This window comes from Leptonotus elevatus, chromosome 1 (assembly GCF_054856555.1).
Source record: "Leptonotus elevatus isolate MCC_2025b chromosome 1, RoL_Lele_1.0, whole genome shotgun sequence".
Lineage (NCBI taxonomy): Eukaryota > Metazoa > Chordata > Actinopteri > Syngnathiformes > Syngnathidae > Leptonotus > Leptonotus elevatus.
The window spans coordinates 49,109,264-49,124,554 of record NC_141239.1 but is presented as its reverse complement, the minus strand read 5'-3'; the positions used below and the strand labels follow the sequence as shown (position 1 = coordinate 49,124,554).

The following is a 15,291-nucleotide window of genomic DNA, read 5'->3' as shown; positions in this document are numbered from 1 at the left end:
TTTTTATGAATAGGAATAACTTTTGCTATTTTAATTTTTGATGGAAATATACCGTCTTTAAACGACAAATTACATATATAGGTGAAAGGTTGCACAACATATTCTATAATACTTTTTACTTATGTCATATCAATATTGAAGCAGTGAACTTTCTATTTTTTTATATTTTAACAACATTGACTACTTCTGTATCATTACTGTGAGAACGGAACAGGGTGAAACGGAGCTAAGCTTTCTTTTTTTCTTTCTTTGGTGGATTGCAAGCAATGTCAAAGGTGCATACAGGAGTGCGTACAGCTTAGTCGCCCGCGAAAATTAAAAAACTGCTCCTGATCTGAGCTAGGCTAACCGCTGCTGCGTTCGGAAAGCCCCTACACACAAGCGGTTCATTGACTGTAGCGCGTGCGTTTGATAGTGGTTTGTTTTGGCGTTCCGTGCATGCTAAATTGATCAGCTACGAATCTACGATCAAGAATGTGTGGATGCGTATCTGATGAAAAATTTTAAGGTTTGCAGAAGCAAATAACATAGCTTTATGGACTGTTTTATTGGGATATTTTTACTGGACCCGGCTGACCATTTTTGATGGCGTTTGACATGTTCAATTAAATTATTATTATTTTATTTCATTCTTTAAAAAAATGTTCTTTAAAGGCAGTGCCAGTAGATATTTTGCCGTTGTCTCCAACTCTCCAACTATTAAAAAATAAAAAATAAAAATACTTGAGCCACTTTGCCGTGACCGGCTCCGATTGGTCAGTCACCGTAGCGAGTCATGCAGTGGGCGTGGTTCCTGCCTTGCTTCACCCCCTACCTTCCATGTTTTCATTTTGTTTTGCCACCGAAGATAGTTAAGAAATTGTAGTAAAAATAATAATAACCTTCCAAGCAAGACTCAAACCCGTAACTGCGCGCTTTCGTGGTGAGCGCCAAACCATTATTCCACGAGCCAATACGCAATCACTGGCGCAGAATTTGTACTTGACGCTATGCGTTGCCAGTGTTACTTGTGTTTTTCAATGAATATATGAAGAACACACGTGTCTTTCAGTTTTAGAAACAAGGTTCATAAAAATAAATAAGGATTGGTCATGTACAGGGCGGTCCTAAGTGATTTGGTGCCCTAGGCAAACGTGCAGATGGGTCAAACTTCAAAATGGCTGTTGTCGGGTGGTCAGGGGGAAGACGAAGAACATGGCCGAACCAGCGGATGCGACGTTGTTCAACCAGGCTGGAGGCTCTAGGCTGGTTTGTGCGTGCTCCAAGCGCTCCGTTGGAGATTCGCTGGGGCCACCTGATGTTCTGGAGAAGCTCTGGTTTAAGATCCCCGTTATCAGTCAGGTACACAAAGTTCTTCACAGGCTCTACGGTGTCATTACTAAGCAGGATGGGGGGTGGATCAGGTCCCTCACCAACATGCATGAACTTGGTCTTGGTCCAGCTCACATGGAGACCAAGCTTTTCTGCCTCTTCACTGTATACACTCAGGGCGTCCCTCAGCTGGCTGTAGGAGGTGCTGAGCAGGATGGTGTCATCAGCGTATTCCAGGTCAGTCAGTTGGTAGTTGCCAAGGGACACTCCGGGTACTCGCTCACAGACCCTGCACATCAGGTGGTCTATTATGCAACGCAGCCCTGGCGAACACCGTTGGAGATGGAAAACCAGTCACAGACACAGCTCTGTGCGTTGGTGTAGAGCAGCTTGAAGAAGGTGGTGATCTCTGGAGGTGCGCCGAGGGCTTGTAGGATACGCCACAATGATGAGTGGTGGACTGTATCAAATGCGGCCCTGAGGTCTAGGAATCCAATGTAGAGATGCTGGTCTCTCCGGAATTCATAGACCTTCTCAATGAGCAGACGGACGGTGGAGACGTGATCGGATGTGGAGCGGTTTGGCATGAAGCCAGCCTGCTGAGGGCGGCGGCCACTTCTAATGGCTGGGAGAGCACGGGTCAGCAAGATCTTTGTAAATAGCTTGCCAAGGATGGAGAGCAGAGTGATGCGTCTGTGGTTCCCATAGACAAGCCTGTCACCTTTGTGTTTCCAGAAGGGCAGGATGACCCCTTTGGTCCAGTCGCTGGGGAGGCGCTCTGTTTCCCACACCTTGTTGAAGATGTGGGTCAGCCACTCAACAGTGCCATCCCCACCCGACTTTAACATCTCGGCGGTTATGGAGCAAATGCTTTTTCAGAGTGTCTCTGACCTCCTCGGGAGGGAGCCAGGGTAGTGTTGTGATGCAGTAGGAGGCAGAAGTGCTCTTTCCAGTGTTGAAGGCAGTTTGTCTCTGTTGTGATGAGGTTGCCGTCAGATTCTTTAATCAGGGATGACTTGATGTGGGGGCCATTGCGAGCTTGGCGGAGTAGATTGTAAACACAGCTCATGTTGTTATTGTTGGCTACAGACTCTAAGTGTTCGGCCTTGGCTTGCCAGAACCGCTTCCTGTCCTTGGCAATCGTTTCATTTCGCACGCGGTTTAGTCGGCGGCTTAGTCTGGACGTTCCAGGTGGCGATACGGGTCCTGAGATGAAGGTTTATCCGCACTCGTTGGTCGGGGGCAGGCTGGGGTTTGTTACCTTGTTGGGCAGTCCCCCGTCTGGGTCTTGGCCTGGATGCGGCGAGGGAGCTTATGCGTTCCAGTGACCCTGGAGAGCGATACTGTCTGGAGTTTGCTATTGGTAGGGTCACCCTTGGTGGGACGGTCATCAGGTAGGTTCCAAACAAACAAGACCCCAGCGTGTCGGTACGCTGTGAGGTGGCATCCCCACTAAACGACTATCCTTCGGAGGGCTAACAACCCACTCAGGAGAACCCCCTTTTTGTTACGAAACTGACTCCTCCTTACGCCGCTTTCTTAATGCAGCACTTGAGGGCTTGGACATTTTAATTGTGAAGGTTTTTTGGGGGGAAATGTTGGCCCTGCAATTTGGCGCCCCCTGCACCAGATGGCGCCCTAGACGACCGCCTAGTTCACTTATGCCCAGAGCCGGGCCTGGTCGTGGCGAAGCAAAAGAAAAGCAAGCGCTCGCATCCAGTTGACTGGAGGTGCGTTCAATGACCACGCAGGCAGTAGGAAATCTAAGTTATACAAAGAAAAGCTCAGATGACCATATTTGATTGCTATTCGGTTTTGTTCCAGATGTTTGAAGTTGAAATACCTGTTTACAAGGAACTTTTGAAGAATCTCCACTTTTCTGTGGTAATAGTTATAAGATCCCACGGCAGGGGATACACATTTTTACAAGGGTTCTTTGGCACAACACCGATCACGACTCACGGTAAAATAAGGAACTCAATTTTCTAAAGGTGACAATTCTAAACATCCAGGTATTTGAGATACTGTATTTCTGCAATGCAAACGCTTCCTTTAGGCTACACAGTGAAAACAAACGGTGTATTATATTGCTTTTTGCCTGCCGCTAGTTTACAAAACCAGGCAGATTGTTATAGTAGTCAAATTATATTTCATCACATTTTTAAATAAAAAATAATCCTCACAAATCAAATTACAACGCCACATTGTCCAATGTTTTCTTTTCTTTCTTTCTTTTTGTCCAATGTTTTCAATGGACGGAGAGGGTCAAGCTCTAAACTTGAACATAATTAAATTAATAAAAAAGTGGTTCATCAACATGGTTAAATACCCAATACTTTTTTTATACAAATATATGCAAATCCCAAAAAGAACTACCTTTTTTTTTTTTATGATTTTTTATTTAAACCTCTTTTGTACCTTAGCTCAAGAATGACTGATACAGTATATATTAATGTACACACGTGTATACATAGTGCAGCAATAAAGCACATAATTTACACCAAACAGTGACATTTAAGCACATTTATGGAGCATTCATCATTATATGTATATATTTTTTTTAAGTATTCTGCAGCGTAGAAGGAGATGACAAACAAAAATAACACCTTGTCATTTTTGCACTTCACCTACAGGATAGCTAATTGATTAAATTGCTGGAGAATTAATGTAACAATACTGAATTATCATGACATATCAGGTCCAAAGTAATTACACACAACATAGATTTATTAACTCATTCACTGCCATTGACGGCTATAGACGTCAAATATCAATTTTAAGAGCTAGATGCCCGCCAGTTTCCTAGCATGTGGACATTTAGACTAGATTGTGCGGTGAGTAGTGTAACAAAATGTATGGAGTACAAAAAAAAAATCATTCATTCAATGACAATATGTCATGTTACAGGAATACAAGGTGAGAAAGAATTAATTAATCTCGCATGACGTGGGTTTCCTCTTCAGGCCAAAAAATTACTCACTGCAGATTTTGTAAATGCATAAATACATAAAAAGGAAAATTAATGCTAACAATAGTAGCTGCAATTACATGGTTTGCAATATGAAAGACGGTCACATCGAGGATATTCCTGCACTCATCCGAATAAAAGTCTTTGTATAATTTGAGGGCTATTTCGTTTGCCGTATCAAAATCAACTCTATGAGACGTCCAAATTAATCATTACACAAGCAACAAACATCAAAATAATTTACATAGGAGTGTGGGCTGAATCACATTTTGCTTTCAAAATCTGTTACAGTAACAGAGATGTTATTCAACATCTAACATACTGTATCACTAGAATTTTGGGGAATATATTGTACTGTGTGGGATAACATGGTCATTACATTTACTAAGTCAGTGAAGCTTGTTCAATTTGATTTGTGATGTTAAAAAAAAAAAATCACCCTTAATGTTCACATGCACTAAAAGCCATACAAAAAGTGTGTGTGACTGAAACGTGGAATAATGCCAGTTAGTATGACGCAGCCCTGAAATAAAAGATTTGCTAAGCTTCTCACACAAAGTCAGCTGTGCATTCGACTGTGCATTGTGCAATCCAATCTGTGGCTATGTGCGCTTTTCATCTGTCCAGCGGCGTTGTGGAACGACAAAAGTGCGGTTATCATGAAGCATTCGCACGGTCTCTTCTTCCACTACATTCATATTTCTTTGATGGCCACTATAAGCCCCGCCTTCCTGCCCTCAACCAATTACTTCAGCTCTTTCATCCTGTTGAGGGCGGAGCCTGCTTTGAACCACCCAATCTGCGTCTCATTGAAAGTGTGGTTTAAGGAGACGGACTCCTGGCTGCCATCGCTATGTTTGATCACCGCTGTCAGTGGCTAGAGGGGGGAAACACATCATTAATGATTCAAGTGGATTATTGTCACCCAGATTTCTTTATTATTCTGGTTGCGATTTGCACCAATGGACATCGTTAAATTAAGACCTCTCATAATTTGTGAGTGTATATATTGTCAAGAATAGCCGGTCAGTGGATGCAGAGTAAGGCTTACCTTGCCAGGAGTGAAGGATTTCAGGCCGGTGATTGAAATGTGGTCGTCATGGCGAATTTTGTCATAGTCACTCGCATTGGAAAAAGTTAGTGGCAGCAGACCCTGCTTCTTCAGGTTAGTCTCTGTTAAAAAAAAAATAATAATTAAAAACCAGTAACAATACCACACATAACAGCATTCCTGACTTCAATCTTTCAGGGGAAGTCAACCCCCCAAAAAATTGTCTTTACAATAATGCATTCTGATTAACATTTGTGGAATATGAAGTAAGCAGCAAAATCCACCCGTTTTCCTCCATCTCAGCAGGCGGCCATTTTTGTCACTTTACTGAAAATGACATCACAGTTTGCTCAGGTAACAACCCATCACGGCTCAAAAAGCTCAGCCGTGAATAGTCCATGAATAGTCGCTGCCTGAACCCTGAGCAACTGTGATGTCATTCTCAGTCGACAGCAAGTAGCAAAATGGCCGCCCCCAAAGATGGATAAAAACGGGTGGATTTTGTTGCTTAATTCATATTCCACAAATGTAATGTTAATCAGAATTCAGTGCACTCTTCGAATTTCCCTCAAAAACTCACCATGGATTCGAGCGAAGCTTTTGACAATGATAGCGCGTCCCCCCAAGTGTCGAGGCTCCAGAGCAGCATGCTCCCTGCTCGATCCTTCACCGTAGTTCTCATCTCCAACCGCCACCCAATTGACGCCATTGGCCTGGGTTAGAGAGTCAAAGGCTGCTGTCAACCGCACTGAAGTCCATTTGCTCGGTTGGTGATGAACAGCGTATTTCCATCCACGCCTTCAAATGGCAAACACTTGAAGCTGACCTTGTAGTGTCGAGCAACATCCGGTACGCCGTCATACTCTCCAGTAAGATGGTTCTTGACTTTGTTGACGGCATCATTCTCTATGTTAACAGCACCAATCAGCATGTTGTTAGAGATGTTGTCGAGGTGACCGCGGAATTTCAGCCAGGGCCCGGCGGCACTGATGTGATCAGTGGTGCACTTTCCCTTCACCTAAAAGATTCAATTGAGAAGAGAGTATCAAGAAACTTAGTGTGGTACATTATTGTGCCACAATATGCCAGGCAGCAAAAATGACTAATTAGAGATTATGTCATGCAAGTCATGTGTTGTGTCTATTTTAGCAGCTAACAAATTAGAAACTATAATTTCACCTTTATAAGGACTTTCATGTCTTCCAGGTCTCTTCCATGCCACTTGTCAAAAGGCTCCAGGAGCTGCAGGCGGTTGCTGGAAGGGTTTACATCCACCTGGACAACATCAAATGTGAGACCTTATTGTTTTCCAGCTTTTCCTGAAAATACACGCTACAATTAACTGTATTTTAATAATACTTTGCACTCTAGTCTATAGCCTTCTAGTGTGCTATCTATTTTTTCTTCATGTTGTCCCACTTTCTTACACACGAAAAGTGAATTAACTGAGCTGACCCGAACAGAGCTGCCCTCAGCTGGGGGATGCTGGTAAGTGTCTTGGCCAGGGTCAAAGTCTCTGGAGGGGAGCTCATCGCCACTGGGGGGTTCCAATTTAAATTTCTCTCCGTTAGGAGCGGTCAAGTAGTCCGTCTCTGGGTTGAAGTTGAGGGTTCCGGCGAGAGCCAAGGCAGTCACAATCTATAAGTTACAGAAGAAGAATTGAAATAACACTAAGTCACAGTGACCCAAATTAGTTTTGGCAATGTCAGAGATTTTCAATTAACGATGTTAATGGATTTTTTTATTTTTCATACATTTTAGACTTTTCTGCCTTTCAGTCAAATTTGTGATATTTTTAGCAATCTTATGGACATATGGTCATTTCTGCCTTTCCATTTTTGGGAAATTTTATGGCTATTTTGGGACATTTTTTCTGCCTTTCGATTTTCAGATATTTTTTGCAATTTTGTGTATGTAGGCTATATGGTAATTTTCGGGATTTCTTCTTTTATTTTTTGACATTTTACAGTTACTTTCTTTCATACCTTGATCTAAATAAGTTTTTTGACTTTTTGGGGCAACTTTGTGCACATTATATGGTCATTTTAGGGATTTTCTCTTTTGTTTTTGGACATTTTTATATTTACTTGCTGAACATTTCCTTTCCAGCCTTTTCTAAAATCAATTTTCTGATTAAAAAAAAATATATAAATTATTAAAATTTATGGACATTTTATGGGAATTTTCACAATTTCTTCTTTTGTTTTTGTACATTTTATAGTTACATTTTGCCCCCAAAAAATTATGCCCTTTATTTTTATTTTAAAATAAATTTTCAGACTTTTGGGCAATTCCAAAGATATCTTATGGTAATTTTCAGAATTTCTTCTTTTTATACTTTTTGAATGTTTTCTTTACTGCCTTTATTTTTCTTTTTAAAATCATGTTCAGACTTTTTGGGGGGCAAGTCTAAAGATATCTTATTTATCTTTTGTTTTTGGTTATTTTTTTCTTTTTAAAGCCTTCTTTTTAAATCAATCTTCTGCCTTTTTTTGGCAATTGTGTGGACATTTTATGGTAATTTTCTGCTTATTCTCTTCTTTTGGACATTTTATGGTCACTTTTTGGAAAATGTTAGGTCATTTTAAAACATTTTCACCTACCTTTTGGTGACAACTTTAAAAAATGGACTCTGACCATTTTTTAATATTTCATTATTAATTTCTTATCTAAATCATAAATTAATTTAAAGAATATTTTATCAAAAAATTTTTTTTTTATATATATATATATATATATATATATATATGTGTGTGTAAATTTTTTATTTTTTTTTTACTAATTTTATTTAAAGAATATAGATCCACAGCGAGCCACAGGAGAGGGACTAAGGAGCCGCAGGTTGCAGACCCCTATACGACAGTAATTCTTACCTCGGGAGAAGTGACAAAAGCATGTGTAGCTGGATTAGCATCATTCCGACCAGTGAAATTTCTGTTGTAGGAAGTAACAATAGTGTTCTTCTCTCCTTTTTTCACATCCTTCCTGTTGACAGTGAGTATACATGTTAGCCCGAAATACTTCCTACTTGACATTCAGAACTTCTTTAAACAAAATTGTGTAAAATTAGAATGAAAATGATCCATAAGCAAAAAGATCATTATGTATCTCGTACCTGTCCCATTGACCAATGCAAGGCCCGCATGCATTGGCTAGTACAATCCCACCAACATCACTCAGGATTTTGGCCTGGATAAAGGACAGCATTAATTTCCTGTTTCTCCCATACTCACACACACACATCCTATGTGTCAATAACTATGGCAATTTATAAATGAAATATACTATACTGTACATTGTACGAGGTTCTGACTCACATATCCGTCCCTCTCAATGGTTGCACGGATCTGTTCTGAACCAGGGGTGACTGTGAACTGGGCCTTGCACTTCATGCCTTTATCCAAAGCCTGCTTGGCAAGAGAGGCAGCTCTGCCCATGTCCTCATAGCTTGAGTTAGTGCAGCTACCAATCAGACCTGCAGGTTTAGTGGCACAGCCCACATTAGTGACACATGCACAATCTAATTTAAAGATCCACTACAAGAGATGTTTCATTTAGAATATGTTTATCACCACAGTTGTAGTTTGCAGTGGTACCGAACAGAAATTGTGCTGATGGGTGTTTTAATCTTCTGGTTTAACAATTTATCATCATTTTTGCATATTCATCCTCAAAACAATACTAGTTAGACGATATCTCCTCCTGCACAGTTGAAAGAGGAGAACCCCGAGCTTCCTGATTCCGCAGTAATGTGATCATAGCACGTCAATAACACAGCTAGCGGCAATGAAATAAATCTCCCATTTCACTAGACAAAGCATTGCAAAAAAAAATAAAAAATAAAGCCTTACCAACTTTAATCTCGAGGGGCCAGCCACTCTTCTGAGCAATGGCACCAATGTCAGACACAGGGTGGGCCAAGTCGGGGGTGAAAGGCCCGTTGATGTGTGGCTTCAACTGTTAGGAGAGTCAAACAATGAATGAAGTCAAGACCACCATAACGGGGGTATGTTTGCAACTAAACAAAGGAGCACAATTTGTGTTCAACAATCCAGAATAGACAGCGAGGCGGAACATGTGACAGAATGAAACTGAAACGGCAGTGAAAAATCATCTCAGTCTAACAATGAACAATAGAATACAGTGGAACCTCGGAGTTTGAACGTCCCGGAACTCGTACAAATCGGACTTCAACCCAAAAATTGGGAGTAAAAAATTCCCCGGAGTTTGAACTCATTCTCGTAGTTCGAACACCCAAGCAAAGCAAGCTAAGCCGAACGTACCTTGAAAACGGGCAGCCGAGTGAAGCCGAGCGAAGCCGAATGCTCACGTTGCGGTAGTTGAGATGATGCACTGCTCATTTCCAATGTGAGCGTGAATACTCCCGGAGGTGCTCCATACATTCGCGAGCGCATTTAGATTTTTTTTCAGGACAATTTTCTTCGCCATGGGCTCAAAGAAAGACAACAGTGCCATTGGCAGCAAAGAAAAACGTACGGTGCTACAAACAATACTACTAAATACTGGCACGAGGACCCCCCTTAGCTGTTCAACAACGTGCCCGACGTTAAACAACGCACGCAAGGACTGCTAAGTAGTCTAACAAAATGCCCAATGTAAAATACACAAACTCAGCACTGAACTAAAGATAGCATTGACATAGCATTTATCATCCACTGATGCCATCACACCACAACAAAAAAAGTAAGGTATTTTTTATTGTTTAAATACTGTGCATGGTGTAAATGTAAGAAACATAATTTGAAATTAAAACAGGAATTTTCTGTTTTTGGAGCTTGGGAACGGATTAACTGCATTTGCATTATTTCCTAAACAAATTTTCTGAGGTCGAACAATTCAATCTTTGAACACTTTGCAGGAACGAATTATGTTCAAACTCCGAGGTACCGCTGTACCATTAAAATTGGGTAAAGTGAAAATAATCGAATCAAGATTTTGATGACGCATAAAGGATTTCTTCCAAATGACATTGTAAAATCCAAGGGCCTTGACATTTTGGCTCTAAATAACAGAGTACAGTTTAAGGCATTTTCAATTAAGGACTTTTTTTATTAACGTCCCAGTGTCCCATGGTGTCCAAAGGTGTTACATTTAAAACACTTTAACAATATACTGCACCTCACTCAGGTTAATCTCAATGGTCTGGTCGTATTTGCAGCCATTATCAGGAACCAGGTCATCTTTGAATTTATCAGCTTGAGAGGCAATCTCTACGGAAGGAACAAAAAAGAAGAATCGTGAATACTGACCAAACATCACACGAAAGACCGTCAAAATAACTTACCCGCACGACCAGTTTTCTCAAGATAAGTTTTCATTCGATGGTTGTAGGGGAAAAGGGACGTGGTGGCACCAATTTCAGCACCCATGTTGCAGATAGTGGCCATACCTAGTAAGTAAAAGGATGACTTAAATCTGAGAAAAATGTACTAATATGCAAAAAATATTTCACAAATGTGGACATATGACACATCCTCCTTACCTGTACAAGAAATTGAATCAACTCCAGGCCCATGATACTCTACAATGGCACCTGTGCCACCTTTTACAGTCAGTATGCCAGCCACCTTTAGGATGACATCCTTTGAAGAAGTCCAGCCAGACAGGGAGCCTGTTAGCTTCACTCCAATCACCTGCAAGCACCACACAAAAGTAGAGGCAAATACACTAAAAACCTCGTCGAGAAAATCCCATTGGGTCCAAATTGATGGAAGTTACTCACTTTGGGACACTTGAGCTCCCAGGGGATTCCGGCCATGACATCCACAGCATCAGCTCCACCAACGCCGATACAGACGCAACCCAGTCCACCACCATTAGGAGTATGAGAGTCCGTACCAATCAGCATCACCCCAGGATATGCATAATTCTCCAAGATGATCTGCACAACACAAGAGCTGCTCACAATTTCACATTTTCATTAGCTGGTGGTATGCAAAAGCACTCAGGGCTTTTCCTCTGTATTTAACTTGCTGAATTGCCAGCAATCTGTGCCCACGAGAAGCTCTCACATAAGGAAAATCTTTTTCTGACCAGCCTCATTTTTATTCTCATTTTTTTAACTGCAGGTATTGTTGTATTACAAATGGTTGGAATTCACTCTTAAAATCGAGCACTACGAATGTACACAAAGAACTGCAAATTTTCTGTCCAAATGGATTTTCAAAATTATACATTTGAATTGTTTTGTAAGCACATCTGATTTCTTATGGAAAAAAAGTACCTCAATCAAGTATTGCATAATAATCTGCCTTCCCTGAATAATCTGCAAATTCGGCATATAGCAAACAGTCTTCCAAAAAAGATGCACAGTGCCTGCTTCAAGCTATTCATTTGTCACTCCAAGATCAAGTTTATGTTAAGACTGACACAAGACAAAATACATTTAAACACTGGATTTTGAAATAATGTTCATCCAAACAACATGATTTTGTCTAACAAAATACTGTGATCTTAATGTTAACATATAATGCAAAAAGCCATAGACAGGCTAACGGAAATCATAAATAAATAAATAAACTGAGGCACTTGGACATCTGCTGCGAAGCGGCCATCAATGGGACAGACCAGGAGACACAAGAATTAAGAAGTGTATGAGAACATTTTATAAATTTAAAAATAGTAAGATGAAATGTTCTGCCTGTGGTTTTGAAATGGTTACCTGAAATGTGTGCAACGGGGTCCCATTTAAATGTACAACAGTGCCCTTTGTTACACATAATTTAATTTCAAATTGGCATCTGTACTTAAGAAAAAGAAAATGTCAAATATAGTAAACAAATAAATAAATGGAATACTTCACAGAGAAAAAGTGTTACTGTGAACTAGTGGTGTGCATGCCATTAGCCTGTGTGCACGTGGGTTAGGTGTAAATAGATGTTAATAGTTCAATGTATGTTGTGTGTTGTGTACCTGATGGATGATCCCTGAACCAGGTTTCCAGAAGCCTACTCCGTATTTGGCACCAGCAGTTGCCAGGAAGTTATACACTTCTTGGTTCATTTCCTGTGTTACAAGTAAATAGTGAAGTACAATACATACAACTTGAAACTTGTCTGAAGGATCAACACAACTGTGCACTACACAAAAGTATTAATACCTGAACATTAAACATATTGGTCTTAAAACTGAAAGAATGACGTGACTGCAGTAATGTTCAGTGCATTTGTGTTGACCTTAGCCCTCTGCAGGTCCTGAGCCCCTCCGATCTGAGCCTCAATCAGATGATCACAGTGGATAGTGGACGGCACTGCCACCTTGGGTAGACCACTGCTGATGAACTGGAGCATCGCCATTTGCGCTGTAGCATCCTGCATAGCCACACGGTCTGGACGCAAGCGCAAGTAAGTGCGGCCGCGCTCAATCTCCTGCCCTGCCGGATCATCCAGATGACCGTACACAATCTTCTCGGATAGAGTGAGAGGTCTGTTAAGTCTAATGGAGGGGAAGGAAATATAAGGAACTTGCAGTGTACCTATGTGCAGTGACATGTAAGGGGCCACTGGGGAATTGACCTTTTTCGCACAATGTTGATGTTCTCATGCATCTGCTCATAGTTAATGCTGGAACCAGGCTCAAAGCGGCTCATTGACACTTTGGCCTTGGCACTGAGGGCAGCGGACACATGCAGACGCCTTGCACCGGTTCCAAGGGCCAGCTGCACCGGGACAAACAAAATAAGATTCCAGGAAATAACATGACATAACATTGTACAGTTCAGGGATACACACCAAGTTTGGAATTGCACACCAACTCAATAAAATAAATCATGGCAATGAAATGATAGGAGAATGAGAGCGCAGGTTGAAATCAAATCAAGGGGTAGACCAGTAAAAATATGACCTATAAACAAGGTTAGAGTCCAACATTTTAGTCACAAAAACTGATGATACTGATGAACCTGACATACACATGACATTCCACAGTAAGATGCCTTATTACTGCTGTGTTTAAAACAATAAAATAAAAAACAGTATTAGGGCTTATAGCAAACTCTATCAAACTGTATTTCGTCTGAAAGATCAAGTATAATTTCACAACTGACACTATCAATATCTGACCTACGAATGGTTGATTTAAAAAAAAAAACGACATCACACACCACCAGAGAGAGAGAGATGTGTGTGTGCGTGTGTGTATATATACACACACACAGTATATAGCAACATTGTACTGTTTAACCTTGCTATCACCTTGCAAAACTCATGACAATTGTCTTGATATAATTTGACAACGTAAAAGATATGACAGGGTTTAATATTAGTTTACGTCAAACCGGACGAGGTGTGTATCCGCTACATGCGTCACAGCTTCGAGTCATCCAGGGACATTGTGACCTGCCTAGCAACGATTCCATGCGCACATAAATATGCATTTTTAGCCTCAGTCATGATACCCTAAATGATCATTAGTGGACCCCACTCTAGGAATCCATCTATTCTCATACATACTTTATTTAGAAAGACATTTCATATCTGTGATCAAATAAAAAATAAGTGTTTCTTACCCGCAACCGAGTGACAGTGAAACAGTAGGACGCCATTTTGTTTCATAATAATAAGTGTCGCCTAGATATGACGTCATTCAAATTCATACCCGTTGAGTGCGTACGTCTATCTTGCTAAGTTTTATTTTCATAAGTGTAAATGTGCTTAGTCAAAACCCATTTGCGTGTTTTTGAAAGAGATAGATGTTTATTTACTTTCCAATTATACTTCTAAAAATAAGAAGGCTGTCAAGACTTTAACGTGATGTGTTCTCATTTTTGAGTTTTCAATTCAATATTTCTTTGTTTAAGACCCCTGGCAACTCTTTTATTTATTCATTTATTTACTGTTTTTCATTATTATCGTGAGTTTGTTATGTATGATGTCTTGTATATTTGTACTGTTTTGCTTACGTATGCTATATGTTCTGCCTCTTGATTTCATCCATCCATCCATCCATCCATTTTCTTAACCGCTTATTCCTCACTAGGGTCGCGGGGGTACTGGAGCCTATCCCAGCTGGCTTCTGGCAGTAGGCAGGGTACACCCTGAACTGGTTGCCAGCCAATCGCAGGGTACACAGAGACAAACAACCATTCACACCGAGGGACAATTTTAGAGTGTTCAATTAACCTGCCATGCATGTCTTTGGAATGTGGGGGAAACCGGAGTACCCGGAGAAACCCCACACAGGCACGGGGAAAACATGCAAACTCCACCCATTCGATCTCACGTCCTCTGCACTGGGAGGCAAACGTGCTAACCAGTCAACCACCGTGCCGCCCTCTTGATTTTAATTTGATTTAAATTATTAAAAATTGTTTAAGAAAAACACACGCGTACACTGTACGATAAGACACCTGTGGCCTCTGAGGTATATAATAAAAATATATTGTTATATTTTATACGTCCGTGTCTGTGACACTTAAACAGATTGCTAGAGGTTTTAATGTGGGCGGGCCAGATGTAGCCTTCGGTCCATACTTTGCCCAGAGCTGATCTGACTGCATCCTCTGTCACTCCCATTCTGAGTACTGTCTTGGAACTGTACTCATACTTGTAAACTGTGGCAAGACATTTACAGGTTTATCTTGGGCAACTTCTGTAACGGTGAACTTTCTTTACAGAATGTATTTTTTTTTTATTATGACACGCACCTCACTTGAAAAAGAATACAGTACTAATATTGTATAATGTTTCTTGCCAAGTTCTATATATTCACATATCGACGCCATCTTAAAATAATCGCCTATGTCATTTTTTCAGATTTTTCAGGAAACACATACAATTGAACCATTGCAGAGATGATTTACGCAAAAAAAACCAACGTTTTTTATCTATCTATATATATATATATTGCAATATATATATATATATATATATATTATTATTGCAACAAAAAACAAGACTTAGGCAATTATTTTAAGAGGGTGACTACATGTAAATTTGAAAAG

The 15,291-nt window shown here is 40.5% G+C and overlaps 1 protein-coding gene across 1 annotated transcript; it reads right to left on the bottom strand.

The window, feature by feature from the left end:
- Window positions 1-4,017: 4,017 nt before the first annotated feature.
- LOC147184217 (aconitate hydratase, mitochondrial-like) lies at window positions 4,018-13,932 on the bottom strand. The gene is made up of 18 exons (XM_086066808.1): window positions 13,858-13,932; window positions 12,866-13,008; window positions 12,527-12,785; window positions 12,264-12,356; window positions 11,074-11,232; window positions 10,834-10,984; window positions 10,636-10,740; window positions 10,470-10,561; window positions 9,182-9,287; window positions 8,648-8,805; window positions 8,446-8,519; window positions 8,204-8,315; window positions 6,786-6,968; window positions 6,510-6,605; window positions 6,157-6,348; window positions 5,911-6,043; window positions 5,331-5,452; window positions 4,018-5,156 (listed from the first exon to the last, which is right to left on the bottom strand). The coding sequence occupies exons 1-18, from the start codon at window positions 13,891-13,893 to the stop codon at window positions 5,025-5,027; spliced, it is 2,346 nt and encodes a 781-aa protein (XP_085922934.1). The 5' UTR covers window positions 13,894-13,932; the 3' UTR covers window positions 4,018-5,024.
- Window positions 13,933-15,291: the final 1,359 nt, after the last annotated feature.

What these genes read in the sequence shown, in the direction of transcription:
- LOC147184217 (XM_086066808.1), bottom strand. Translation starts at nt 13,893, where the DNA reads ATGGCGTCCTACTGTTTCACTGTCACTCGGTTGCGG. An exon ending in ATCAACATTGTGCGAAAAAG is followed by an intron (nt 12,786 to 12,865) that starts GTCAATTCCCCA and finishes CCCCTCCATTAG; the next exon opens with ACTTAACAGACCTCTCACTC. An exon ending in CCATTGAGAGGGACGGATAT is followed by an intron (nt 8,520 to 8,647) that starts GTGAGTCAGAAC and finishes TCCTTTATCCAG; the next exon opens with GCCAAAATCCTGAGTGATGT.